The sequence below is a fragment of the Heptranchias perlo genome, chromosome 7 (genome assembly GCF_035084215.1).
Source record: "Heptranchias perlo isolate sHepPer1 chromosome 7, sHepPer1.hap1, whole genome shotgun sequence".
NCBI classification, from domain to species: Eukaryota; Metazoa; Chordata; class Chondrichthyes; order Hexanchiformes; family Hexanchidae; genus Heptranchias; species Heptranchias perlo.
Window position 1 is genome coordinate 87,051,187 of NC_090331.1, and position 27,308 is coordinate 87,078,494.

The following is a 27,308-nucleotide window of genomic DNA, read 5'->3' on the forward strand; positions in this document are numbered from 1 at the left end:
ATGATTAAGAAATTTGCGGATGACACAAAGATAGGCCGTGTGGTTGATAGTGAGCAGGAAAGCTGTAGACTGCAGGAAGATATCAATGGACTGGTCAGATGGGCAGAAAAGTGGCAAATGGAGTTCAATCCAGAGAAGTGTGAAGTAATGCATTTGGGGAGAGCAAACAAGGCAAGGAAATACACAATAAATGGGAGGATACTGAGAGGTGTAGAGGAAGTGAGGGACCTTGGAGTGCATGACCACATATCCTGAAGGTAGCCGACAGGTAGATACGGTGATTAAGAAGGTATATGGAATACTTTCCTTTATTATGCTGGAACTGTATAAAACTAGTTAGGCCACAGCTTGAGTACTGCGCACAGTTCTGGTCACCACATTACAGGAAAGATGCAATTGCACTAGAGAGGGTACAGAAGAGATTTACAAGGATGTTGCCAGGACTGGAGAATTTTAGCTATGATGTCAGATTGGATAGGCTGGGGTTGTTTTCCTTGGAACAGAGGAGGCTGAGGGGTGATTTGATTGAAGTGTACAAAATTATGAGGGGCCTAGATAGAGTGGATAGGAAGGACCTATTTCCCTTAGCAGAGGGGTCAATAACCAGGGGGCATAGATTTAAAGTGATTGGTAGAAAGATTAGAGCGGAAATTAGGAAAAATGTTTTCACCCAGAGGGTGGTGGGGGTCTGGAAATCACTGCCTGAGAGAGTGGTGGAGGCAGAAACCCTCAACTCATTTTAAAAATACCTGGATGAGCACCTGAAGAGCCGTGACCTGCAGGGCTATGGAACAAATGCGGGAAAGTGGGATTAGGCTGGGTGGCTCGTTTCTCAGCCAGCGCGGACACAATGGGCCGAATGGCCTCCTTCTGTGCCGTAAATTTTCTATGATTCTATGATTTTTTAAGATGCTCTGTTACAGTGTTGAGCAGGGACTCATGTTAAACCGAGGCCCCGTCTGCCCTCTCAGTTGGACGTAACAGGTTCGATGACACTATTTGAAGAAGAGCAGGAGAGTTCTCCCCGGTGCCCTGGTCAATATTTATCCCTCAACCAACACTTATATATAAGAAAACAAATTATCTGGTCATTATCACATTGCTGTTTGTGGGACCTTGCTGTGCTCAAATTGGCTGCCACGTTTCCTACATTACAACAGTGATTACACTTCAAAAGTTCTTAATTGGCTGTAAAGCACTTTGGGGCATCCTGAGGTCATGTAAGTCACTAAATAAATACAAGTCTTTCTTTCTTCTTTTCTCATACATGAATCACATCCCTACCAACAGTTTGTCTCACAAACAGCAAATGAGATAAATTACCAGTTAATCTGTTTTAGTGATGTTGGTTGAAGGATAAATATTGGCCAGGACACCGGGGCGAACTCCTCACCTCTTTTTTGAACAGTCCCATGGGATCTTTTACATGCACCTGAACAGACAAGCAGGGCATCAGTTTAATATCTTTCCTGAAATACAATTATTCTTCAGTAATGTACAGAGATGTCAGCCTAGATTATGTGCTGAAGTCCGCAGTAGGATTTGGACCCACAACCATCTGATCCAGAGGCGAGTGTGCTATCGCTGAGCCTAGGCTGAAGCCATCAACATCCTAAACTATAAAAGTGGGAAAAATTACAGGTTTGTCTCCATATGACACAAAGCAGCTGTTGTGCACTGTAGCATTCAGCATGGCAGCCTTTGGATGAAACATCTATTCTGTCCCACAGAGAACTCAATGCAAAATAGATGTGACCAAGAGAAAAGGTTAATGGAAGAGGGTTTCCAAGAACAGATTATTTCCGTGGTCGACGAGCACAAGAAAGAGCTGGAAGTGAGTAGAATCTTTTTAATATGGTATCAGATGGGATAAATGAAGTGTCACATTTCAAGATGTTTTGTCCATTTTTTCACAGAAAGGATTTGAAAATATGAGTTATTTTTCAAGGTGGGTAGGGAGTGTCTGTATTGTCATGTATACGGGACAGGCTCGATGGACTTGTGGGTGTTTTCCTGTCCGGCACTTTTGTATGTACGACAACAACAACAACTTGCATTTATATAGGGCCTTTAATGTAGTAAAACTTCCCAAGGTGCTTCACAGGAGCGTAATCAAACAAAATTTTACACTGAGCCACATAAGGAGATATTAGGACAGGTGACCAAAAGCTTGGTCAAAGAGGTAGGTTTTAAGGAGCGTCTTAAAGGAGAAGAGGTGAGAGGCGGAGAGGTTTAGGGAGGGAATTCCAGAGCTTAAGGCCTAGGCAGCTGAAGGCACGGCCGCCAATGGTGGAGCAAAGAAAATCGGGGATGTGCAAGAGGCCAGATATGGAGGAGCGCAGAGATCTCGGAGGGTTGTAGGGCTGGAGGAGGTTACAGAGATAGGGAGGGGAGAGGCCATGGAGGGATATGAAAACAAGGATGAGAATTCGGCCTATTGTGCCCCCTGCTCTTTCCCTGTAGCCCTGCAAATTTTTCCTTTCAAGCATTCCAGATCATAACAACTTGCTGTGTAAAAAAAAATTCCCCTTATCTCCCCCCTGCATTTTTTGCTAGTTATCTTAAATCTATGTCCTCTGGTTACCGACACTCCTGCCAGTGGAAACAGTTTATCCCTATTTACTCTATCAAAACCCATCATAATTTTGAACACCTCTATTAAATCTCCCCTTAACCTTCTCTGCTCTGAGGAACAACCCCAGCTTCTATAGTCTCTCCGCATAACTGAATTCCCTCATCCCTGTTACCATTCTAGTAAATTTCCTCTGCACTTTCTCTAAAGCCTTGACATCTTTCCTAAAGTGCGGTGCCCTGAATTGAACACAATAGTCCAGCTGAGGCCTAACCAGCATTTTATAAAGGTTGACAAGCGTGGCCCTTTGAGTTCATCATTTCCTTTTCCAAAAAAAAGCATTGGATGGATTTTACAATCTATTCTCCGTCACAAGTTTAAGCGTTAGAAGTGAAAGGTTACTTTCCAGAGAATTTTTTTGTCCTATGCTCTGAAGGAAGTCACACACCAGCCCTTTCGTATCATGGGCGTGGTGACCCTTCACGGGCGAGTCCAGACTGTGAATGAATGGGGTAGGATATTCAATCATGGGTGATTACTGAGAGTTCAATCCTGCCATCACTCCAAATGCACTTTCTAACAGGGGTCATTGGAGCAGGACCCTAGCTAATCTCTGTCTCCGTTGACCCTACCTTCGATTCCTTAGGACCGGGATGCTGGGGCCAGTTGTATTGCCCCTTTCCTGCCTTTGCCAACCCAACTCAGATCATCTAACTCAGCACAGACTAGGGATATTCCTGTTCAGGATGATACCATAAAGTATATTTACCCACATTTTGAAATTTATTTGATTAGAGATGAAGGTTTTTAAAAACTGTTTTTAGGTTTTGTTTGCAATTAAATGTGGACTTTAATTTTATCCATGTCTCACAGAACCCCAACAAACTCTAAAAATAAGACTATCTATAGCTATCTTTTATTATGTAAATAATGGACACTTGTGACATGTTCCAATTAGGTTAGCTGCAGTCTTGCAGTTCAACTGACTTGAGTTTTCCAGTTTGCAGGATGCAGAAACAAAAAACTTATTTTAATAAATGACCTACCACTGAATCTAACTCTATGCCTCTGTTTTCTCAGGAAGCTTCTGAGAAGTATGAAGCCGTACTTATGGTAGCTGCGGAGCAGAAGAAATTAAAGCTGGAGCTCATGGTATGAACATGTTTATACAGGAATGGTGTTAATGAAACGTAAAGCATCTCTGTCTGTGCACTATTCGGTTGAACCCTCTGTTAACTATTCCAATGGCTGCAGTCATACTTGACACAAAGGATGATGGTTGTGGTTGTCAGAGACCATAGCTGGACATTGCCGCATGAGTTCCTCAAGACTGCTTCCCCATCTTCATCTCCTTAGCAATGACCTACCCTTCATCATAAGGTCAAGAGTTGGGCTGTTTGCTCTCTACACAACTCCGCTGCTAATGAAGCAGCCCCTGTCAGTCTACAAAAAGACCGTAACAACATCCAGGCTTGGGCTGACAAGTGGCAGATAACATTCCTGCTACGTAAGTGGCAGGCAGTGACCACCTCTAACAAGAAAAGGCATAACTATCTGCCCCTGATCTTCAAAAGCATCACATTCACCAGTCCCCCACCATCAACATGCTGGAGGGTGTCAACAATGTGATTATGAGAGCAGGACAAAGGTTGGGCACTCTGAAAAGAGTGGCTCACTTCCTGACCACTCAAAGCCTCACCACCATCTACATGGTTCAATTCAGGAGTGTGATGGAATACTCACCAGTTGCCTAGGTAGGTGCAGATGCAACAGCACTGGAGAACATCAGCACCAGTTCCCTTCAAAATCATACACCATCCTGACTCGGATATATATTGCCATTCCTTCATGGTCACTGGGTCAAAATCCTGGACTTCCCTACCCAATACCACCATGGATGCACCCTCAACATAAGGGCTGCAGAGATTAAAGGCAGCCTGTCAACATTCTCTTGGAGATTACTGACTTGAATTCTCTGACTGTCTGGTGCCAACACTGCTGGAGTCTCGGGTGCAGTGACTGATTTTTCATGCAAAGTGGTGTTGAATTTCAGGGCATTGCTCTGCTCGGGCATGCTGTTCAATGAATCTTGATTGAAACAGATCAGGCCTGCCTCTTGAGAAAGTTGAGAGGGAGCATGAAGCAGGTCTTTAAATTGCTGAGCGGGATAGGTATAAATGCAAGCAGAACCAGAGTAATGACTTTTCAAGTCTGGGATAAGCCTAAAGATTAGAATATTTTTCTTCCTGCCAAGTTGTATGAAATCGGTTCCCAACAAAAACAGTCAATCCTATGCCATTTGGGCACTCAAAAAAAATAAATAATTTGGATACCTATCTGGTTGAGAATAGTATTAAAGGTTATAGGGATAGAAATAGACAGAGACCATCAAGTGTCCCATGGGACATGATCATTTTTGTGCAGCTGAGATCATGTAAATAAGAATACAGATGAATACTTTGTGGAGTTTTGTTGATCAACTGTGCTGGGGAGGGCGCTGGAGAGGGTTGAAATTTTGCAAACCTTTCATCCAGGTCTTTGGCTAAGTGGGACAGCGTCTGTAATAGGGCGGCTTTAAAATGTTCTGTGGCTAGATGGAACAAATGGCCTTTTCTGTCAGACTTCTCGAGTCCTTTTCCAAATCATTTTCAGATTATCTTCCAAAGTATCCAACAAACAAAAGTAATCAAGGTAGAATGGTCACATTAAAGGCAAATTTTTGCAAAAACAACTCTGGAAAGTACATTATTAAAACTGGTCCGTAATCTTGAGGGTCCACCAATGTTTTAAAACTAAATTACCCCTGCTGGAGCAACTATTTTCCTCATCTTATGTCCTGACAGTTGCACTTTTCAGCAGAGATCACTGGATTATGATCAGAAATATGAATCCTGGTTGATCTCCTCGTCCTTAACCTAAGGACACTGAGCATAGACTGGGGTTTGAAAATGCAATTTTGCTATCCAGGGTTGAATTTTATTTTACTGTTTGATTGTGTCATGAGAGGGCGGTGTAATGCTGGTCAAGAGAGTGACAAAAGATATTTTCCTCAGTCAGAGTCATAACAATTAATGTTATAACTCACAAAGTAAAAGCAGCTGTGCCCATATGTACACTAGTTCGCTGTCTTCAGACTGCTATTCTAACGAAGAACGAATGGTGTAGTGAATAAACAATTAAAACAATGTTGTTAGATACTTATAAAGGACTCTCTCAGTTCCATGTACTAAAGGTTTTACATTACAGCCTGTAAAATAATTGGGCAGATAAGGTTAAAAGACAGTTGTCACCTCTATCTCCTCCCCTCCCCAGCTTTTAGTAATAACCATTCCATTCTCAAGCTTGTGAGCTTCTCATCCTCCCGAAGCAATGTACATTAATGGAATTAGTGCACAGGTTCAGAAACCTCAACAGCTCTCATTGAGAGAAATCTAAATTCTTTGCAGCTACTAATTACATTTTTCTTAATCACAGCATCCTACCTTTCTCTTAAATAAACTTTTGAGAAGCCAATCATCAAAAAAAAATCCCGTCTGTGAATTCCCACGAGGTGCATTCCACGAATGTCACAAGGGGGAAACGGCACCCCAGTGATGTCTAGGTGTTTTCCACCGCTAAGCTGCCATTGTGCACGCTCAAGTGACTGGCTCAAGGGGCCAGGATTAGTTTGATTGCAAGTTGTCAGTCAGGAAGCAGCATGATGCAGAGGGGAATTAAAAGTGGCGGATAATTTACTCTGCTAAATATAGTGACTTGAAATAACATTTGGCCTGTTGTCGTTTTATAGGATCTGCAGAATAAGCTGGAAAAGATGACGGAAACACTAAGGAATCAGACTCAATATCTAAATCACGTTGAGGCGCAGCTAGAATATAATGTAATCACCTTCCTGTAAATGTTTCTAGCCTTAGGATCATACTTTTCAAATATGGCTGGTTTATCACAAAAGGACTTCAGAAATGTCTTTGTGAGCTTCAGTGCCTGTCCATGTATGAACAGAACAATTTCCCACCTTTGGCATCCATCGTCACCACAGAGAGCTCCCAGGTCAAGTATAGCATGATACAGAGTAAAGCCTGCGCACCCCCACCTGCCAATTAGTTACTCCCAAGCCAAGCATCAGTAAGTGTGCGTGTGCACCATCACATGGAATGTTTGATAGTGGGCAAGTATCCCATTCCACCTGATGTGAGTTGCGAGTCCTTTTCCTGGTCGACCAGTTTCTCAGTAAAATACTGTGCACCTCCGACAGTGCAGCACTCCCTCAGTACTGCACTGGAATGTGAGCCTAGATTTTGTGCTCAAGTCTCTGGAGTGGGACTTGAACCCACAACCTTCTGACTTAGAGGTGAGAGTGCTACCAACTGAGCAATGGCTGACACAATATACCCTGACGCACACTCACTGGGAAGTGGAACAACGAGCTCTTGAGTGGGGACTGGTTTGTTAAAAGCTGGTCATGGAAACCATAGCAGGTTCCTGTTTAAAACCAAAGAGCGCCAGCTTAGTTCATTTGCTACATGCTTGGCTCTGAGTCAGAAGGTTATGGGTGCAAGCTCCAAACCCAGACTTGAAGATGTAATCTAGCTGACACTCCAGTGTAGTACTGAGAGCAGGCTGTGTTAACAAAGGTGCCCTTCTTTCAGACGAGGCTCCGTCTGCCTGTTCAGGTGGACGTTGAGAATTCCATGAGGTTATTTGAAGTCCAAGGGATGCAGACTTGAACGTTTATGGCGGACAACTGGTTTAGCCATTCATCGCTAGATCTGGTTGAACCATATAAAGCAGTAACAGGTCCTGTTCTCCTCTGCCAAAACTCATTATTCCAGTTTCATCCTCGAATGCAGAGATAACCTCCGGCTTCTCCACTACAAACCATTCCCTTAAACCCCTCTTCCCTGCCTGTCCACCCTCACCTCCAACAAGTGCGAGAGCTCATGGGCTTCTGTGTCACAAAGATTGAGACCATCTGTTCAGCTGCCTCTGCCGTTTCCCTCCCTTCCCCTAGCCCACCAAGCCAAACTTCCCTTAAGGTTCCTCCCTGCCCTAGCCCTGAACTCGCATCTTTCTCTAGTTTCTCTCCTATCTCCCCTCATGCCTTCTCCGAGCTCATCTTATCCATGAGACCCACCTCCTGCTCCCTCGACCCTGTTCCCACCAAACTGCTGACCGCCCAACTTCCCTTCCTGGCCCTCATGTTAGCTGAATTGTTCAGGTTCCCTCTCCTGTCCCCCTCCCCTTCAAATCTGCCCTCATCACCCCCTCCTCAAAAAACCCAAACTTGACCCCCCTGTCCTTGCAAACTACTACTCCATCTCCAACCTCCCTTTCCTCTCCAAAGTCCTTGAACGTGACGTCGCCTCCCAAATCCGTGCCCATCTTTCCCGCAACTCCAGGTTTGAACCTCTCCAATCAGGTTTCCACCCTTGCCACAGTACTGAAACGGCCCTTATTAAAGTCACAAATGACATCCTAGGTGACTGTGACGATGGTAAACTATCCCTCCTCATCCTTATCCTTCTCGACCTGTCTGCAGCCTTTGACATGGTTGACCACACCCCCATCCTCCTCCAACGCCTCTCCTCTGTTGTCCAGCTGGGTGGGACTGCACTCGCCTGGTTCGATTCTTATATAGCCAGTCGTAGCCAGAGAATCTCCTGCAATGGCTTCTCTTCCCGCTGCCGCACCGTTACCTGGAGTCCCTCAAGGATCTATCCTTGGCCCCCTCCTATTTCTTTTCTACATGCTGCCCCTTGGTGGCATCATCCGAAAACACGTCAGGTTCCACATGTACGCTGATGCCTCATGTACCTCACAACCTTCTCCCTCAACACCTCCACTGTCTCTCATTTGTCACACTGCTTGTCCAATATCCAGTACTGGATGAGCAAAAATTTCCTCCAACTAAGTATTGGGAAGACCGAAGCCATTGTTTTCGGTCCCTGCTACAAACTCCATCCTTCTCCCTGGCCACTGTCTGAGGCTGAACCAGACCGTTCGCAACCTTGGCGTTCTGTTTGACCCTGAGATGGACTTCCGACCACATATCCGCTCCATCACCAAGACCGCCTACTTCCACCTCCATAACATCGCCCGTCTCCGCCCCTGCCTCAGCTCATCTGGTGCTGAAACCTTCGTCCAGAGGTAACAAAGGCACGGATTTGACTATTCCAATGCTCTCCTAGCCGGCCTCCCATCTTCCACCCTCCATAAACTTGAGCTCATCCAAAACCCTGCGGCCCATATCCTAACTCGACTGTCCCGTTCACCCATCATCCCTGTGCTTGCTGATCTACATTGACTCCCGGTCCTTGTTTTCAAATCTCTCCATGGCCTCTCCCCTCCCTATCTCTGTAACCTCCTCCAGTCCTACAACCCTCTGAGATCTCTGCATTCCTCCAATTCTGGGCTCTTGTGCAGACCCGATTTCCATCGCCCCACCATTGGTGGCCATGCCTTCAGCTGTCTAGGCCCTAAGCTCTGGAATTCCCTCCCTAAACCCCTCCGCTTCTCTACCTCTCCTCCTATAAGACGCTCCTTAAAACCTACCTCTTTGATGAAGCTTTTGGTCACCTGTCCTAATATCTCCTTATGTGGCTTGGTGTCAAATTTTGTTTGATAACACTCCTGTGATGCACCTTGGACGTTTTATTATGTTAAAGGCACAAGCTGTTGGATTGAGTTCTCCAGTGTCCTGGTCAGTATTCCTCCCTCAACCAACACTAGTGGAAGGGGAAAAAGATTAACTGGTCATTTGTCTCATTTGTGGGATCTTGCTGTGTGCATAGGAGCTGCCGTATTTGCCTACATAACTGTCACTGTACTTCAAAAAGTAATTATTTGTATGTGACATGCTTTGAGATGTGATAGAGAAGCAGCTGCACATTTAACAGCCTTGTAAGGATTGGCTCTGAAAAGTTAAACACTGCCATTATAATCAAATCCATTTATTCCTGTACTGGGGAAGGATAAACCAGGTAACTATAAGCTAGTTAGTCTAACTTCAGTCGTGCGAACTCTTGGGATCCATAATTCAAGGTCACATTAGTGAGCATTTAGAAATGTTAATCAAGGATGGCCTGCATGGATTTGTTGACAGCAAGTCAGGTTTGACAAGGGATGAGAGGCTTGAGTTATGTGGGGAGACTAGAGAAGCTGGGATTGTTCTCCTTAGAGCAGAGAAGGTTAAGGGGAGATTTAATAGAGGTGTTCAAAATTATGAAGGGTTTTGATAGAATAGATAGGGAGTAACTGTTCCACTAGTAGGGGGGACGGTAACCAGAGGACACAGATTTAAGGTAATTGGCAAAAGAACCAGAGGGAAGAGGAGGAGAATTTTTTTTTACACAGTGAGTTGTTATGATCTGGAATTCACTGCCTGAAAGGGTGGTGGAAGCAGATTCAAAAGTAACTTTCAAAGGGAATTGGATAAATACTTGAAAATGAACAAATTTGCAGGGCTATGAGGAAAGAGCAGGGGGGAGTGGGACTAATTGGATAGCTCTTTCAAAGAGCCGGCACAGGCATGATGGGCCGAATGGCCTCCTTCTGTGCTGTAAGATTCCATTCTAAGCCAGTAAAGCTATCTGAAGAAGTGACCAATTAAACAGATGGAGAATGTTATTTGTGTCGTGTACATGGATTTTCAGAAAGTCTTCAATATGATGTCGCACAGGAGGCTCGTTACAAAAATTCAAAAAGAGGAAATGCAGCAGAATGGATAGAATATTGGTTGGACAGGAAACACAGGGTTAAATGTTGCTTGGATTGGAGAAGGTTAAGAGGAAATTTAATAGAGCTTTTTAAAATTAGAGGGAGAGGGATGAGATGGAAGTGCACTGCCACCATGAGATACCAAGGGACTGCGAAACAAGGCAGCCTTTGGTCAGCCCTTCCCTGTTTGACACCCCTCTGGGTAGAATAGGATTCAAAGCTGTGTCCACCCCTTCTCTTTGGCCAATGCCCAGTATCATTATGCTTGCAGCCTGTTTTAAATATGATGTCTGCATTATGTTGAACAAAATGTTTCATGATTGTGATTTTTTTAAAAATTATTATTTCAGAAAGCTAAGCTGTCTGAAATTGAAGGAACCTATATGGCAGATGTAAGCGGTATGCACAAGAAATACGTGGCTTCAATAGACTCTTTAGAGGCTCAAAACATCGATCTGAAGTAAGAATACAACCTGTGACCTACATTTCTCTGCTAAGAAAACACATTACCAACTGGTTTCAACTAAAGCACTGTTACTTTAAAATTCAGTGTACATGTTGCACTGTTGTGCAAATTTTTTATTTTGCCAATTATCTTCCTGAAACCATCACACAGAATTATATAATTCTATGTAATTACATAGAATTTATAGCACAGAAACAGGCCATTTGGCCCAACTGTTCTGTGCTGGTGTTTATACTCCACACGAACCTCCTCCCACCCTACTTCATCTCAACCTATCAACATATCCTTCTATTCCTTTCTCCTTCATGTACGTATTTAGCTTCCCCTTAACTGCATCTATTCTATTTGCCTCCACCACTCCATGTGGTAGCAAGTTCCACATTCTAACCACTCTCTGAGTAAAAAAATTTCTTTTGAATTCCTGATTCGATTTATTAGTGAGTATCTTATATTTATGACCCCTAGTTTTGGACTTCCCCACAAATAGAAACAGCTTCTCTACATCTACCCTATCGAACCTCTCCATAATTTTGAAGACCTCTATTAGGTCACCCCTCAGCCATCTCTTTTCTAGAGAAAAGAGCCTCAGGCAGTTCAGTCTTTCCTGATGGTTATAAACTCTTAGTTCTGGCATCATTGCTGGGCTCTCTCCCAAATGGCTGGGCTTCACACAAGGTGACTCAATCCTGCCCTTACCTAGCATCTGTACTCACCCACTTCCAGCAAAGGTGCGGGGGGGGGGGGGTGGTGGTGGGGGGTCACTGGATAATGATCAGGAGTACAGGCCCAGATTAAATTTCTGCTGTCTAACCTAGGGGCACCAAAGCTAATTGGAGTACCCCAACTGAAATCACCTAACTCTGCACAGATTAGTTTTGACATGTTTCAATGCACTGGAAAATTATGTGGCTCGATCCCAGTCCAGTACGACGTATACACTTTCTTTTATGGTAAAGAAGTGCTCCTGCATAAGTGAGAAGCCACTGAAGAATAATGTTAATTATTTTCTTGGTTGGCTAATTCTTGTTCAGTCCCTCTACTTCATTAAAGACATTAATGTTTTCTTTCCTGTCATCGGGAAACTTTAAATTGAAACCGAAAGCTGCCCTTATACTGCAGAGACCAAAAAGCATTATGGCTTCCCAAGGAGCCTCAAACTGAATGTTCAACTTCTGAACAGCTATTTACCATCAAATGGTTTCTCTATCTCTATGATCGGAATATCAATTAATGTTGACATAGGAAGAGTGCTAAAGGCAGACCGAACCCCCACATCATTGGCACTGAATGATTCCTATAGCTGCAGTCTTGCCATGTGAATGGTAAATTCTGTATGGGGCAGAGTGGCTTCATGGGGTAGGTGATAGGCTCATAGAAACAGGAGGAGGCCATTCAGTCCCTCAAGCCTGTTCCACCATTCTATTAGATCATGGCTGATCTGCACCTCAATTCCATTTACTGGCACCTTTCATCCATATTCCTTGATACCCTTACCTAACAAAAATCCATCGATCTCAGTCTTGAAAATTTTAATTTGACTAATTTTAAAAGTAATTAAAACAAAAGATATTGAAACAACTCCAAATTCGAATTTTTAAATAAACATTTCAATCAAAATGTAACTTTCTAAATCCTGCACTCAACTCTTCTACAGATGTAAAACAATCTTAAAAAGCACTTTAAATTTTAAAGTCTGAACCTGCAGTTCCTCTTGTACTGAAAAGGATTACTATTGCAACACACATCATCATTGAAGTAGCAAGCATTTTGAGCTTGACAAATATTAACATTTGTGATGTATTTGTATATTTGTTATATTTAATGTAAGATGTTTGACCTGCCTTTTGAGAGTGTTACAGATTTCCACTACCCTTTGTGTGAAAAAGTGCTTCCTAATTTCACTCCTAAATAGTCTAGCTCTAATTTAAGACTGCACCCCCTTGTTCTGGACTTCCCCAACAGTGGAAATAGTTTCTCTTTATCTACCCTATTGAATCCCTTTATCGTTTTAAACACCTCAATTAGATCACCCTCAAGCTTCTGAACTTGAGTGAATACAAACCACATTTATGCAACCTGTCCTCACCTGACCCTTTAAGGTCTGGTATCATTCTGGTTCATTTATGCTATACTCCCTCCAAGGCCAATATATCCGTCCTAAGGTTCGCTGCCCAAAATTGAACACAGTACTCCAGATGGGGTTTGACCAAGGCTCTATTCAACTGAAGCATCACTTCCTCACTTTTGTATTCCAACACTCTTGAGATAAAGGCCAATGTTCTTTTAGCCTTTTTGATTACATTTTGTACCAGTGAACTAGCTTTTAGTGATTTCTGTACATGAATCCCTAAATCCATTTGCTCCTCCACAGTTCCTAATCTCTCACCATTAAGAAAATATTTTAATTTGTCTTTCTTGGATCAAAAGCGGATGACCTCACGCTTCCCCACATTGAACTCCATCTGCCAGTTTGTAACTTCCTGCTCCAAATGACTGTGCCTCCTAGCTTAACATCATCTGCAAACTTGGATATTCAACTCTATATTCCTTCACCCAAGTCATTAATATATATGGTGAAAAGTTGAGGCCCCAATACAGATCCCTGGGGAACATCACTTGTCACATCCTGCCGATCAGAGAATGTTCCCTTTATCCCTATTTCCTGTCTCCTACACCCCAGAATCAGACCTTTGTATTGTAACATGTTCTGCTGAGTTTAGTAATTCAGACAATCCACATCTGTAGGCAGGTTATTAGTACACTGCTCTTCAGAATGTTAACTAGTATGGGATAATGGATACTATAGGTAGGATCTCTTGCCTTTATTATTGTAAATGCAAGAGACCCAAAGTTTGACATCAAAATCATGAAATGAAGTTTCTTAATCTCATTCCACTTTGGCTGCATCACCTTGACTAAGCTCAAAGCACAGTGATGGTCCAGTGATGGGAGATCTGTTGTCAGCTCCATTGTGTAGCAGCTGGAATCAGCCCCAAGTCTCAAAATTGTCATGATGTGCACTGAAACCACTCTCTACCAAACTACCAGAGCAACTTTAATCTCTTCTCTCCCTGGCCGTGTTAATTGATAGAATTTGTACAGACTATCCTGGCCCACTGGGAAGGTGCAGCAATGTGCTTGATACATGGTGAAATGTGCATGCACAGCAGTGCTGAGTTTTGGAAGAAGCTGAACTGTTGAATTTCATTCAACCAGTTTGGTGGAGATGGCATTTCATGGGTCTATTATCAATATTGCTACTCCTTTCCTTTCCCAATTTTCCTATTCTTTCTAAAGATCCTAAAATCTGGAATATTTAGCTCCCAATCACGCAGCGCCTGTAGCCAGGTCTCTGTAGTGCCTACTACAGCCTATCCTTTAAGCTGAATTTGTGCTTCTAACTCATTTGTTTTATTTCATACTTCTGCATTCATGTACAGAACTCTCATTTTGGTAACAATCCCCCCCCCGACCCCGACCCTGCCCATGGGTCCTGCTGGTCTTTTTCTCACATGTTTTGATTTAGTGTGGAATTTCCCCTCCCAACTAGTTGAAATCTTTCCCACTGCACTATTTACCCTTTCTGCAAGGACATGGCTTCTCCTCTGGTTTAGGTGAAGGCTGTCTCGGCTGCACAGCCTTCCCTGGCCCCAGTGTTCGAGGGACCTTAAAACCTCCATTCCAGCTACGCATAGACAAGCTAAACCTTCTTGATACTTCCAGCTTAGACCTGCTGCTCAATTCCCCAAGTTGAAAAGGACAACTTGATAACTTCTTACCTGTCCGCCTCTATGGGAAGCCCGCAGAGATTCTGCACAAGGGTGAAGACTTCTGTACTGACTAACAAAGGCCAAAGCAACTGGCTCAAAAAACATGGTCCTTCCATGTGAATCTGTAGTTGTGGTTTAAATACAATAAACAGTGAACCAGAAAATCTGCTGGGTATGATCCTAGCAGTTACACGGGAGCTTCTCCCTTGGTTTAGGGGCGCATCTGTGGTATCCCCTTCAACCCCAGAAACGTTGTTGGGAGACTCGCCGGACTTGGGGGGGGGGGGGGGGGGGGGGTGGCGGGGGGGAGTTGGGCTGAGTCAGCCCCAGCAATAGGGTTGCCAACCTTCACCGATTAATTCCTGGAGTATCCAGGGCAAAGATTAATCTCCAGGAATTATCTGCAAGCAACCCAAGAGAAAAATCATTGGACTGTTTTTTAAAAAAAAGTGTATTGTTCATTTTTGTTTACTAGTTATAAAAATATTGGGGAAGGACTAAAAAAAAAGGTTGTTTAACTGGGCAGGGCAGTTGGAGGCGGGTTGAAACCTCTAGTAATACGTCCAACCAGAGTTGGCAATCCTACACAGCAGTATCAGTCTGGCTGGCCCTGGCACTGATCCCAATCTGGACCCCACTTCTGGTTTTTGGCCAGGTACATCTTGCCAAGATGATGCTGGTCCAGGGTTCTAACTGAGAGCTCCCAATCCCTCTTGCATTCCTGCTCTCACAAGGCCATCCCAGAAACGTTGTTCTAAGGCTCAGGATCCCTGCGGATCAGGGTGTTGGTTGCGTTCGCAGCCATCCTGGAAGACTGCTGCCGAATGTACTGTGGGAGGCCTCGGGAACGGCCGACCAATTTCAGGGTCAGTGTATCTGCAGTCAATGAAAGGAAGATCCAAGCATCCTCAGCATGTGGCTCAGGCTAGGACTAACTCCACTATGACAGCTTGTGGTAGCTGTGGCTCAGTTGGTAGCCCTTTCGCCTCTGAGTCAGAAGGTCTTGGCGTTAGGTCCAACTAGAGCACAAAATCTAGGCTGACACTCCAGAGCAGTACTGAGGAAGCGCTGCACTGTCAGAGGTGCCGTCTTTTGGATGAGGCCCTGTTTGCCCTCTCAGGTAAAAGATCCCATTGCATTATTTTGAAGAGGAGCTGGGGAATTCTGGCCAATATTTATCTCTCAACCAACATCACTAAAATAGATTATCTGATTGCTGTTTGTGGGACCTTGCAGTGCCCAAATTGGCTGCTGCGTTTCCTACAACAGTGACCACACATAAAGTACTTCATTGGCTGCAAAACGCTTTGGGACATCCTAAGTTAGTGAAAGGCGTTATATAAAAGCAAGTCTTTCTTTTCTTTTTCTACACCAGGGGATGTTTATATTAATAATGGACTATATTAAAGACAAATTACAGAAAAACACAGATATAGGGATAAGTACCCATCATTTGTTGTATTCACTCTTACACTGCAGCTCTACACCCAGTGCACATGGATTGACAATTTATTTAGTTCTTGGTGTAAACTTTCCAATCCTGACTGTAAAGCACAGCAAAACTTTCCACTCTCTTGCAAATAGAAATACCCAATAGGTAAAATATAATTTTATTTTGATTCTAGAGCCAGTAATGTGTCCAACTTGTGGAACTTATCAAGGAAAAGCCCTTGAAGTCAGGTTAGGGATATTGATAAGATACAAAACTGTAAGAACTCTTGTACGTGTCAGAAAATCCCCCACACTGATACAATAAGACATGGGTTGGTGGGAGCATGTCAAAATGGATTACTAGTGTATCTGTCTGCTGGACGTGTCTGGGTACTTAATTTTTGTAGAAAGTGCACATAGGAAGTTCTGTTGTAATTAAGACAAAAATAAATAACCATGATTTCTTTTTGCCCTCTTTCTCCAGGCAACTGTTTGCTTTAAAAGCTGAAGAGCTATGTGCCCTTAAGGCAGCAATAGAGGAGCAGGAGAGACTACAACAGATCGAAATGAAAGAGAGTCTCCAGGTTACCCTGGAAGAAGGGTCCATGCCACCCCTAACAGTCGTTGAAACCACCAATCGATCCATGGCTGACACACTGCACTCAGCATCTCCTCCAGCTTCTCAAACAGAGGTCAACAAACCAGAAGACTAGAACTTGTCTGTGTGTATCCTGCACTGAGGAGCTGGGGTCAAGTACAACACCATACTGTGAAGCAGAAATCAGCAAGGATTCTCCTCGACACTTAAAATATTATTTTGGTTCAAATGTTGCGATTGGCAGTGGTCCATTTTGTTTGGTCAACTGAATAAATTCCAACTTTGGAGCTAGTTACTTGTAACATGCCTGTCTGAAAAACATCTGGCCCCAGTCTCCTGCACCTAACCCACGTGCCCATTCTTCAGATGCAAATGTCGACAGGGTCTGCTATTCTGACAATAGGGAACTTCAAAGTCAAGTATGATCCTCTCCTTGCCTGATGTCCACCCATATACACTTTCAGCTGGGGTTTCTGTATAACAATTGGGAGCAAGATCTCCCAATTGATACAGATGTACTACCTGAAAAGGTGTCGGAAGCAGATTCAATAGTAACTTTCAAAAGGGCATTGGATATATACTTGAACAGGAAAAATTTGTAGGGCTATGGGGAAAGGATCAAATTGGATAGCTCTTTTAAAGAGCCGGCAGACACAATGGGCCTCCTTCGGTGCTGTATGATTCTATAACTCTGGCAGATTTCCCCATGGCTAGGGCAGCTGGCAGACCAGGAGGCCATCCTGCTCCTATTTCTTATTAGATTTTTGGACTCCCGGGGAGTAAAGGGATATGCGGATCGGGTGGGAAAGTAGAGTTGAGGTCGAAGATCAGCCATGATCTGATTGAATGGCGGAGCAGGCTCGAGGGGCCGTATGGCCTACTCCTGCTCCTATTTCTTATGTTATGTTCTTATAATTGTGGACCTGGCCCCTTAACACTGCTGCAACAGAGATTGTCCATCTCTGCATGGAGAAGGGATCAAATCTGGGTCCATCATCGATATGACTCAGTACAACATACTACGGTATATTTACCTACTGAATATCGGGAAAGGGAAAATCCAGGCTTGATTGCAACAAAAAAAAGTTGACAATCAGAGCTGAATCTCATCCTGTCTTGAACCAACATTCACACGTGAAAGAAAATAACTTCCATTTCACGACGTCCCAAAGCGCTTTACAGTAATCGTGGGTGACTTTAATCTATATATAGATTGACCAAACCAAATTAGCAATAATACTGTGGAGGATAAATTCCTCGCGTGTGTACGAGATGGTTTATTAGACCAGTAAGTTGAGGAGCCAACTAGGGAACAGGCTATCCTCGATTGGGTACTGTGCAATGAGAAGGGGTTAATTAATAATCTTGTTGTGCGGGGTCCTTTGGGAAGGAGTGACCATAAGACGACCGAATTCTTCATTAAGATGGAAAGTGAAGTAGTCCAATCCGAAACTAGGGTCCTAAATCTATACACAAGAAATTACGAAGGTATGAGGAGTGAGTTGTCTATGATAGATTGGGGAGCTTCATTAAAAGGCATGACGGTGGATAGGCAATGGCTAACATTTAAGGAACGAATGCATGAATTGCAACAATTATACATTCCTTTCTGGTGCATAAACACCATGGCTAACAAAAGAAATTAAGGATAGTACTAGATCCAAAGAGGAGACAAATAAAGTTGCCAGAAAAAGTAGCAAGCTTGAGGATTGGGAGCAGTTTAGAATTCAGCAAAAAAGGACCAAGAGATTGATTAAGAGGGGAAAAATAGAGTGAGAGTAAATTTGCAAGGAACATAAAAGTGGACTGTAAAAGCTTCTACAAATATGTAAAAAGAAAAAGATTAGTGAAGACAAATGTAGGTCCCTTACAGTCAGAAACGGGAGAATTTATAATGGGGAACAAGGAAATCGCAGAGCAATTAAGCAAATACTTTGGTTCTGTCTTCACGGAAGAGGACACAAATAACTTCCCAGAAATGCTAGGGAACCAAGGGACTAGTGAGAAGGAAGAATTAAAGGAAATTAGTATTAGTAAAAAAAAAAATTGTGCTGGAGAAATTAATGGGACTGAAAGCCAATAAATCCCCAGGGCCTGATAATCTGCATCCCAGAGTACTAAAAGAGGTAGCTATGGAAATAGTGGATGCATTGGTTGTCATCTTCCAAAATTCTATAGATCATGGAACAGTTCCTGCAGATTGGAGGGTAGCAAATGTAACCCCACTATTTAAAAAAGGAGGGAGAGAAAAAACAGGGAACTACAGACAGGTTAGCCTAACATCAGTAGTAGGGAAAATGCTAGAGTCTATTATAAAGGATATGATAACAGGACACTTAGAAAATATCAACGGAATTAGGAACATAGGAACAGGAGTAGGCCATTCAGCCCCTCGTGCCTGCTCCGCCATTTGATAAGATCATGGCTGATCTGTGATCTAACTCCATATACCTGCCTTTGGCCCATATCCCTTAATACCTTTGATTGCCAAAAAGCTGTCTATCTCAGATTTAAATTTAGCAATTGAGCTAGTATCAATTGCCGTTTGCGGAAGAGAGTTCCAAACTTCTACCACCCTTTGTGTGTAGAAATGTTTTCTAATCTCGCTCCTGAAAGGTCTGGCTCTAATTTTTAGACTGTGCCCCCTACTCCTAGAATCCCCAACCAGCGGAAATAGTTTCTCTCTATCCACCCTATCCGTTCCCCTTAATATCTTATAAACTTCGATCAGATCACCCCTTAACCTTTGAAATTCCAGAGAATACAACCCCAATTTGTGTAATCTCTCCTCGTAACTTAATCCTTGAAGTCCGGGTATCATTCTAGTAAACCTACGCTGCGTTCCCTCCAAAGCCAATATGTCCTTCCGAAGGTGCGGTGCCCAGAACTGCTCACAGTCCTCCAGGTGCGGTCTAACCAGGGTTTTGTATAGCTGCAGCATAACTTCTGCCCCCTTGTACTCTAGATATAAAGGCCAGCATTCCATTAGCCTTATTAATTATTTTCTGCACCTGTTCATGACACTTCAATGATCTATGTGCCTGAACCCCTAAGTCCCTTTGGACATGCACTGTTTTTAACTTTTTACCATTAAGACTGGACAAAGTCAACATGGATTTATGAAAGGGAAATCGTGTTTGTCAAACCTACTGGAGTTTTTTGAGGATGTAACTGGTAGAATAGTTAAGGGAGAACCAGTGGATGTGGTGTATTTGGATTTCCAGAAGGCCTTTGACAAAGTCCCACATAAGAGGTTAGTGTGCAAAATTAAAGCACATGGGATTGGTGGTAATATACTGGCATGGATTGAAAATTGGTTAACAGACAGGAAACAGTGAGTAGGAATAAATGGGTCTTTTTCAAGGTGGCAGGCGGTGACTAGTGAGGTACCGCAGGGATCAGTGCTTGGGCCCCAGCTATTCACAATACATATCAATGATTTGGATGAGGAAACCAAATGTAATATTTCCAAGTTTGCTGATGACACAAAACTAGGTGGGATTGTGAGTTGTGAGGAGGATGCAGAGACTTCAAGGCGATTTAGACAAGTTGAGCGAGTGGGCAAATACAATATAGTGAGTGGGCAGATGCAGTATAACGTGGATAAATGTGAAGTTATCCACTTCGGAAGGAAAAACAGAAAGGCAGAGTATTATTTAAATGGTGATAGATTGGGAAATGTTGATGTTACAAACGGACCTGGGTGTCCTTGTACACCAGTCACTGAAAGCAAACATGCAGGTGCAGCAAACAGTTAGGAAGACAAATGGTATGTTGGCTTTCATTGCAAGAGGATTTGAGTACAGGAGCAAGGATGTCTTACTGGAGTTATACAGGGCCTTGGTGAGACCACACCTGGAGTATTGTGTGCAGTTTTGGTCTCTTTACTTATGAAAGGATATACTTGCCATAGAAGGTTCACTAGACTGATTCCTGGGATGGCAGGACTGTCGTATGAGGAGAGATTGAGTCGAGTAGGCCTGTATTCACTAGAATTTAGAAGATTGAGAGGGGATCTCATTGAAACATATAAAATTCTAACAGGGCTAGACAGACTGGATGCAGGGAGGATGTTTCCCCTGGCTGGGGGTTCCAGAACAAGGGGTCACAGTCTCAGGATATGGGGTAGGACATTTAGGACTGAGATGAGGAGAAATTTCTTCACTGGGTGATTTCTTCAGGTAGTGAACCTGTGGAAGGCTGTGGAGGCCAAGGCACTGAATATATTTAAGAAGGAGCTAGATAGATTTCTAGACACAGAAGGCATCAAGGGGTATGGGGAGAGAGCGGGAATATGGTATTGAGATAGAGGATCAGCCATGATCATATTGAATGGTGGAGCAGGCTCGAAGGGCCAAATGGCCTACTCCTGCTACAATTTTCTATGTTTACAGCCGCTGAAGTACTTTTTTTGAAGTGTAGTATCTGTTGTAGGAAACGCGGCAGCCAATTTTCGCACAGCAAGGTCCCACAAACAGCAACATGAAAATAACCAGAAAATCTGGTTGAGGGATTAATATTGTCCAGAACACCGAGGAGAACTCCCCTACCCTTCTTCGAAATAGTTCCATGGGATCTTTTACGTTCACTAAATGTGCTTCCTGTAGGAGTCACTGGATAATGATCAGGCATGAGTGCAGTTTGATTTTGCACAAACGGACCTGGGATGTTGCACCTCTAATGTCACTCCAGCTGAGGTCAGCTAACTCGGCACAGATGTGGGGTTTGACTGTGGGATGGTTCTGCTCTCTGTGGTCAGCTACTCACTGGACAAACCTGCTGTTGCCTTTAGGGCAGCCTAATTAGTTTTCTTGCCCTAACTGCTTTAGCTTTGCTTTGGCACAATGACACTTCTACCCAGCCATATGTTATGCACATTCAGACAGCACATCCAACATCCAGTAAGCTTCAATATTATGGTGTTCTCAGCTATGTATAGTTTGAGGTACAATCATCAGATAAAACCATAAACCACTTTCAACAGACCCAAATGGCTCACCAAAGTTTTGCAGGGTGACTGTAATGAGGTCCCACTTCTGTGTGTGTTTAAGTTGAAGCTTGAAGTTCTCCCCTGAAGAATGCAGTCTTGTCTACACTCTTCCAATAGTTCACTGGTACATTTAGCTGCATATTGTATGAACCTTGTCCCATCAATTCAGACAAGGTCTACCTGGATCAGTACCATACAGTCAGTCATTAAAAGCTAAACTATCCAAAACTCATATGAATAGCACAATCACAATAGAAGAATGTTTTTGTATAAATTCTTTAATCAATTTATAGAGCTTTACATAAGAACGTATTGCACTTGTGCCTGTCCTAGATAAAAATAAACCAATTCCAACATCTTAGGAAAATTCATAAAGGAGGCTCTCCCTCTTCCCCAGAAATCATATTAGAATAATTACTTAATAAACAACTGGTTGCTCACATTGGAGGGGGTTATTCTGTGTTAGTTTGTACAAAGTTTTCTTTCAATAGATGCTGAAGTCCTTCTAAGCATCAGGCTTGCATCTTGCTAGTCCTGCGAGTGCTTGTATCTCCTTTTTTTAGGCCACACCCTGGAGGGAACTTGAAATGCGCAATTCCTTCAAACCAAAATCTCAATTCTTCCATTCTAATACATGATTTACTTTTCTTTCTCCAAAGCTTACACCATATTACAAAACCATCTCTCTTCCCTCGCTGTCACTAAATCTAATTACTGGGGTCTAAATAGTTTATAGCAGAGATAAACTGCATAATGTTCTATTCTGATGAGAATCTTGCAGGGAATTCCCTCTGGGCATCTCCCATTCCGTTGCCGTAACATTGGCGAATGCTCAGTGGAAATTCCGGAAACGGAGCAGGTGAAGCCGCCAGGAAATTCCTGGCGCTCATCCCTTGTGGCGATGCACAGTCGAAGGCGGCCAAAACAGCAATGAAAACTTCAAGCTGTATTACAAGGCTATGGATAAAGATTGGGTTGATTGAAACCATTCACAAGTATTGATCAGCTCCTGAAGTAATAGAGTACCAGCTATGGTCTTGTTCCTTACTGTATAATTTAATAATATAATATAGTTTTGGTTCTGCCTTCATTTAACTTTTTAAAGCTAGACCAATCACCTCCTGCCCTCTCCTATCCTCCTCTGCCTCTACCCTCCCTCCAGCAGAGGTAGTAAATGTAAGAAAGTTTGGGCTACAGTTGTCCCAGTGCCACTCAATACTTATGGGGCCCCCGTCAGTGTCTGAATGGGGTTACATTTCCCAGTCTTTTTTATGCCACCACGTGGGATGCTCCATTGACTGAAAACGTGGCCAGAGTGCCTGCTGGCAGAGCACCGTGTCTAATTTGAAGCCGACGTGAATCGTTTCCAATTTACAAAGTGGACACTGATGGAGAAGTCCATGGGTAAATCCAACCCACTGTCACTGTTGGGAGGAGGGGCAGAAGCTGAGACCTGAAATGTGGAAAGGGAGATAGACAGTGATTATTCAGGAACGCAGCTGGGGACTCGTGAGGCATGGTGGCATGCCAACTGGAAGAGGAATCTGCATTCAACTCAGACTCCTTCACACCCAAAGACCAATGGATCAGTGAGAAAATGGCATTTTACAACACTCACTGATATCCTGGTTTTTGCTTGGCATCTACTGGCACAAAATAAGTAGAGCACAAAGCACTACTTTTGGACAAATATGTTAACGGGGATATATAGCCCCATTGGATTAAAATAATTCTAAAAGAACTACAACAAACTTGGGCCATACCAGTTACTGATGAAAGAAAAATCTCTAAACAGACGGTTTTTAAAGGTCTTTAAGGATTCTGCAAATCTTTGGTCTGTGTTACTGAAAGAAATATAAAGTTAATGGTCATCCAGCTTAAAGACATCTTGTCATCAGTTTCCATGCTTTAATCACACTAACTTGTATAAAATAAGCTGACACTGGGTGATTCTGCAATCACCTTTTTAAAAAAAAACTCTGTATGCTGCTGGGAACAGGCTGTTCCAAAAACACAGCAAATGCTTCCTAAAGGTCTCCATGAAACTAGCTTTCAAATCGGCTCCTTCCGTCCCCATAACCGAACCAACTGCTTCCTTGCACACTAACAAGTCCATGGCTCTGAATGGCTGAATTACTCATCTCTCTGTTGTGTGCAGATCTGCTGAAGGCTTTTCAGCTCAATTTGATTTTATTAATAGTTTTTTTTAAATGATCTATGAATTGGGCAATAACGGGGTACACGTGCAACATGGGCTTTACCATATCATGGCACTACACATGTAAAAACATTAACACACCTCACAGAGTGAAGAAATAGATAGCTCGACTACATCATATTCTGCTTTACATTTTTTTAAAAAAGTAGATAAACTTGATTTAAAACTGAAACAACAATTGCAGCAAGAACCTAGTATCACACTTTATAATGATGTTATTCACCGATCCACTGAAAGCAGGAGCCTAAACAGTATTTCTAAGTTCTGCTGGAATGAGAAATATAATTTGAATGCATTTTTTCTAACATTTTTTTATATAAGTGGAACAAAATTTCAAGGCTGATCTACAGTGTTTACAAACTTCATGGGCACGTTTTGGACAATTGATTCCCTAATTGTTCCCCTCTATTCTCTATTGTTCATATCTTATTGTCCTGCTAAATAAATTATATAACAGATAAATTGCCCTGAAAAGCCAACTGCAGATCTGCACATAATCAATGTGGGCCCAGCAGCAGCAAACACTCCCATGTTTTTAGTGAGGTCTAAAAGAAGTCACAAAAATAGTGCCTGTTCACCTGAGACAAATGGTCGAAACATCTCACCCTCTTTGTAGGTGAATGAATCTGTGGAAGAGGTTAATGAATGCAAAGTGAAACTGGACTCTCTCTTCCAAACAATTCTGATTTATGCAAACAGCCTCTGCAAACATTAGTTATAGCTGATATAATCTGACAGTAAAATTCTGTTAAATGGAATTAGTGGGCAACAATTCCTTAAGCATGTGGATTGCTTACAACTGATCAACAAAATTGTCACCTCACTCCTGTGCTACTAAGTGTCAGGAACAAGTCTGGACTTGGTAAGGATTTGCACTCGATCGTACTTACACCAGCAGAATGATCAGAAATTCAAAGAGGAGGAACGTCTTTATGATATTATCTTAGCAATAGGAAATTAGCCTATCCTACTAGCCATTTAGAAACAGCCTTTGGGTGCCCTACTGCTAGTCCATCCTATTTACAAGAGGTTAGTTTTCTTTTTAAGGCATTGGGTAGCCCAGGTTGCAAAATGAGTGATCCAAAAAAAAAGTAGTCTTCTAGTCCTTATGACAGTTAAAATAGGAAAACAATGACCCTGTAGGAGATGATACTCCACTGGCAACATTGGGCCATATATAAATATTTTTCTTTGTTTCCATTCAGTATGTATTCTGAGTCTATCTCAGATGAAACCATTTGCGTATCAACATTAAAGAGCCAAACTTTCTCTGAAATGGGAACTCCTCTGAGGTTACAAGTGTACATGTGAGGGACACAGTCCTTGCCAGCAAGTCAGGTTCTCACTGAAAGACAGACCATAAAATCCACTACAACTGAGATTTTTTACACCCATCTCCTGTCAGTTGAGTCACAATCGCCAGTTTTGCACATGATAATATCCTCCACATAGGTGTGCGATCTACACTGGATTTTATGGTCCCTTGAAATTTCGATCAGTACATCAATCACATCTGAACAAGTGCAAGAGGAATATTTTCACATGAAAGCACATTACCAAACACTATGTAAAGCATGGACAGTTGCAACGCTGGGCGCTCCACAATGTAAACAAATGCCGGGTTGCTGGTGTCTCAGAAGCTTTGACTTATTTCTTGGGAGTGGATTCCCATTAATTGCATAGGTATTTTTAAAAATTAGCTTTGAATAGTTACAAAAAGAAAACAGGTTTCCTTTTAAATATTGATTTAGGCAGATTTTGACAAAAAAAATCAAAAGTCCTCTGCAGAAGGTTCTTCTCTCAGTTCTGATGATGCGCTCTGTTGGGTCTCACCTCCCAGTTCGAGAGGGTAGAAGGGAACCTCAGCAGGGCGCCATCAAGTTGGATTGAAGAATCTGACAGCTCTTGCCAATTCATCCTCAAACCTCATTTTATAACTGGCTGCCTTTTCTCCTTTGTACTTAGTGGAGGGTAAATCGCTCTGTTCATATATCGCTCTTACTCAGCTCTGTACTTCTGACAGTCATTGCAAGAGCTCATCAGCACCTCCAGATGCCCTCTTCCAGATTCCACAGTCGTTACCTGAAGTCTGCCACACTGATCGACAAGGCCACCTCGGGTCTGCGGGCCCGAGCACGAACTGTCTGTCTTTCACTACTTTCTGGGGCATCTCCGCTCTGATGGGCAGTAGCTTGCTGACTGTTAAGAAAAAAAAACACTTTGTTGGTCTCTATGTTCAGAAGTTTAAGTTTTATACTTAAGCTTAAAATCCTTAACATTTAATATTCGATAACATTCCTGTGAAGCACTTTGGGATGTTTTACTACGTTAAAAGTGCTATATAAATGCAAGTTGTTGTTAAGAGAACAGACTTTGTTTTTAAACAAAACTTTAATTAAAGGAGCCTTTTCTGTCATGTAAGATTCAACACTTCAAGTGTTGCAGGCCATTTCGACTCTCGCAGTTACAAAGACTAATCTGCTATTAAACACGTGTTAATATTGCACTATTAAGAGTTACATTAGAAAAATTGAAGGGTTTTTAGAAATCTGCTATTTGTGTACAATCCATTCCCGCTGCTCTCCTTTTCCTCCTTTAGCTATGGGCCAGGTAAATAAGCAGCTGGTTTGTTCAGGATTTAAACTGTTGTGCTATGCTGTACTCAGTGGAGGGGAGCACAATTGCTGGTCTGGTGTTCTTAACTCAACAGTTCCAGTCAGATAAAACAATATTGCACGGCATTGTACTTACAGCTTTGTCAAGGGGAGAAAAAAATCTCAAAATGACTGAGTAGATTGTTAAGTGGCGGTTTCAATCTGTATTAACCATGGGTTCATCTAGAAATTATTCAAGTGAAGCACCTGCTCGGGACCAGAGGACCTCTGATCTCGCAGGATTACACATCAGTAAATATTTAACGCACCCAGGATGTGTATTTGTTGACTCTTCGTCATTCTCCACTGAGAATAATGGGTACTGTGACTTCACAGTTGCACTATTCAGAATCCTACATTTTGCCACTTTCTTTCAGGAGAATTGCATCCCATCCCCACATCACCTCCATATCCAGAGCTCTGCAGAATTTGATAATCTGTCTCATGCTCCTGTTGTTTTCTATGAGAGACTTAATCTAGTTGAAAACTGCTGTGTTAGAGTTTACACCCCAACTGCATGTTTATACAGGGCAGTTTTGATACAAAATATTACAGCGGATGGCTCCAGGCACCTTGCTATTGGGAAATACCCTGACCTTGAGAGTACATGAAGGGCAACTGTTGATAAATGGATTTGGGCACTTGAGCTATGAGGAAAGACTAAGGGTGTTAGGGATGTTTATACTGGCTTAGAGGTGGCCTTATTGGGTATTTCAGATCTTTAAGGGAACAGTTAAACTGGATCCCCAGCACACTGCCTTCTTCCAGCAAAAGCAACAGCAGCATTCCTTTCAAAGTCAGGAAGATCATTTATTACAATCCCATTGTAGAACCTGCTTGAGCAATCAATATGACATAAAACCCAAGGCATGAATTTGAGAAGATTCAGTTTGAAC

At 42.7% G+C, this 27,308-nt stretch overlaps 2 protein-coding genes across 7 annotated transcripts in view; one reads left to right on the forward strand and one right to left on the reverse strand.

Annotated features, from left to right (window-relative positions):
- LOC137323937 (flagellum-associated coiled-coil domain-containing protein 1-like) overlaps nt 1-16,805 on the forward strand; it is a 62,566-nt gene extending 45,761 nt beyond the window's left edge. For 2 of the 3 annotated variants that reach the window (XM_067988068.1, XM_067988069.1), the window contains exons 11-15: nt 1,731-1,834; nt 3,653-3,724; nt 6,360-6,449; nt 10,636-10,745; nt 16,437-16,805. In XM_067988068.1, coding sequence (XP_067844169.1) covers nt 1,731-1,834; nt 3,653-3,724; nt 6,360-6,449; nt 10,636-10,745; nt 16,437-16,665 — 605 coding nt within the window. In that variant the 3' untranslated portion in view covers nt 16,666-16,805. The remainder of the gene's footprint in view (nt 1-1,730; nt 1,835-3,652; nt 3,725-6,359; nt 6,450-10,635; nt 10,746-16,436) is intronic. The other variant, XM_067988070.1, reaches the window with a different exon arrangement.
- Nucleotides 16,806-21,800: 4,995 nt separating this feature from the next.
- The window catches only part of usp40 (ubiquitin specific peptidase 40), a 116,509-nt gene continuing 111,001 nt past the window's right edge, over nt 21,801-27,308 (reverse strand). For all 4 annotated transcript variants that reach the window (XM_067988074.1, XM_067988073.1, XM_067988072.1 and 1 more), the window contains one exon: nt 21,801-25,957. In XM_067988074.1, the coding sequence (XP_067844175.1) occupies nt 25,837-25,957 (121 nt within the window). In that variant the 3' untranslated portion in view covers nt 21,801-25,836. The remainder of the gene's footprint in view (nt 25,958-27,308) is intronic.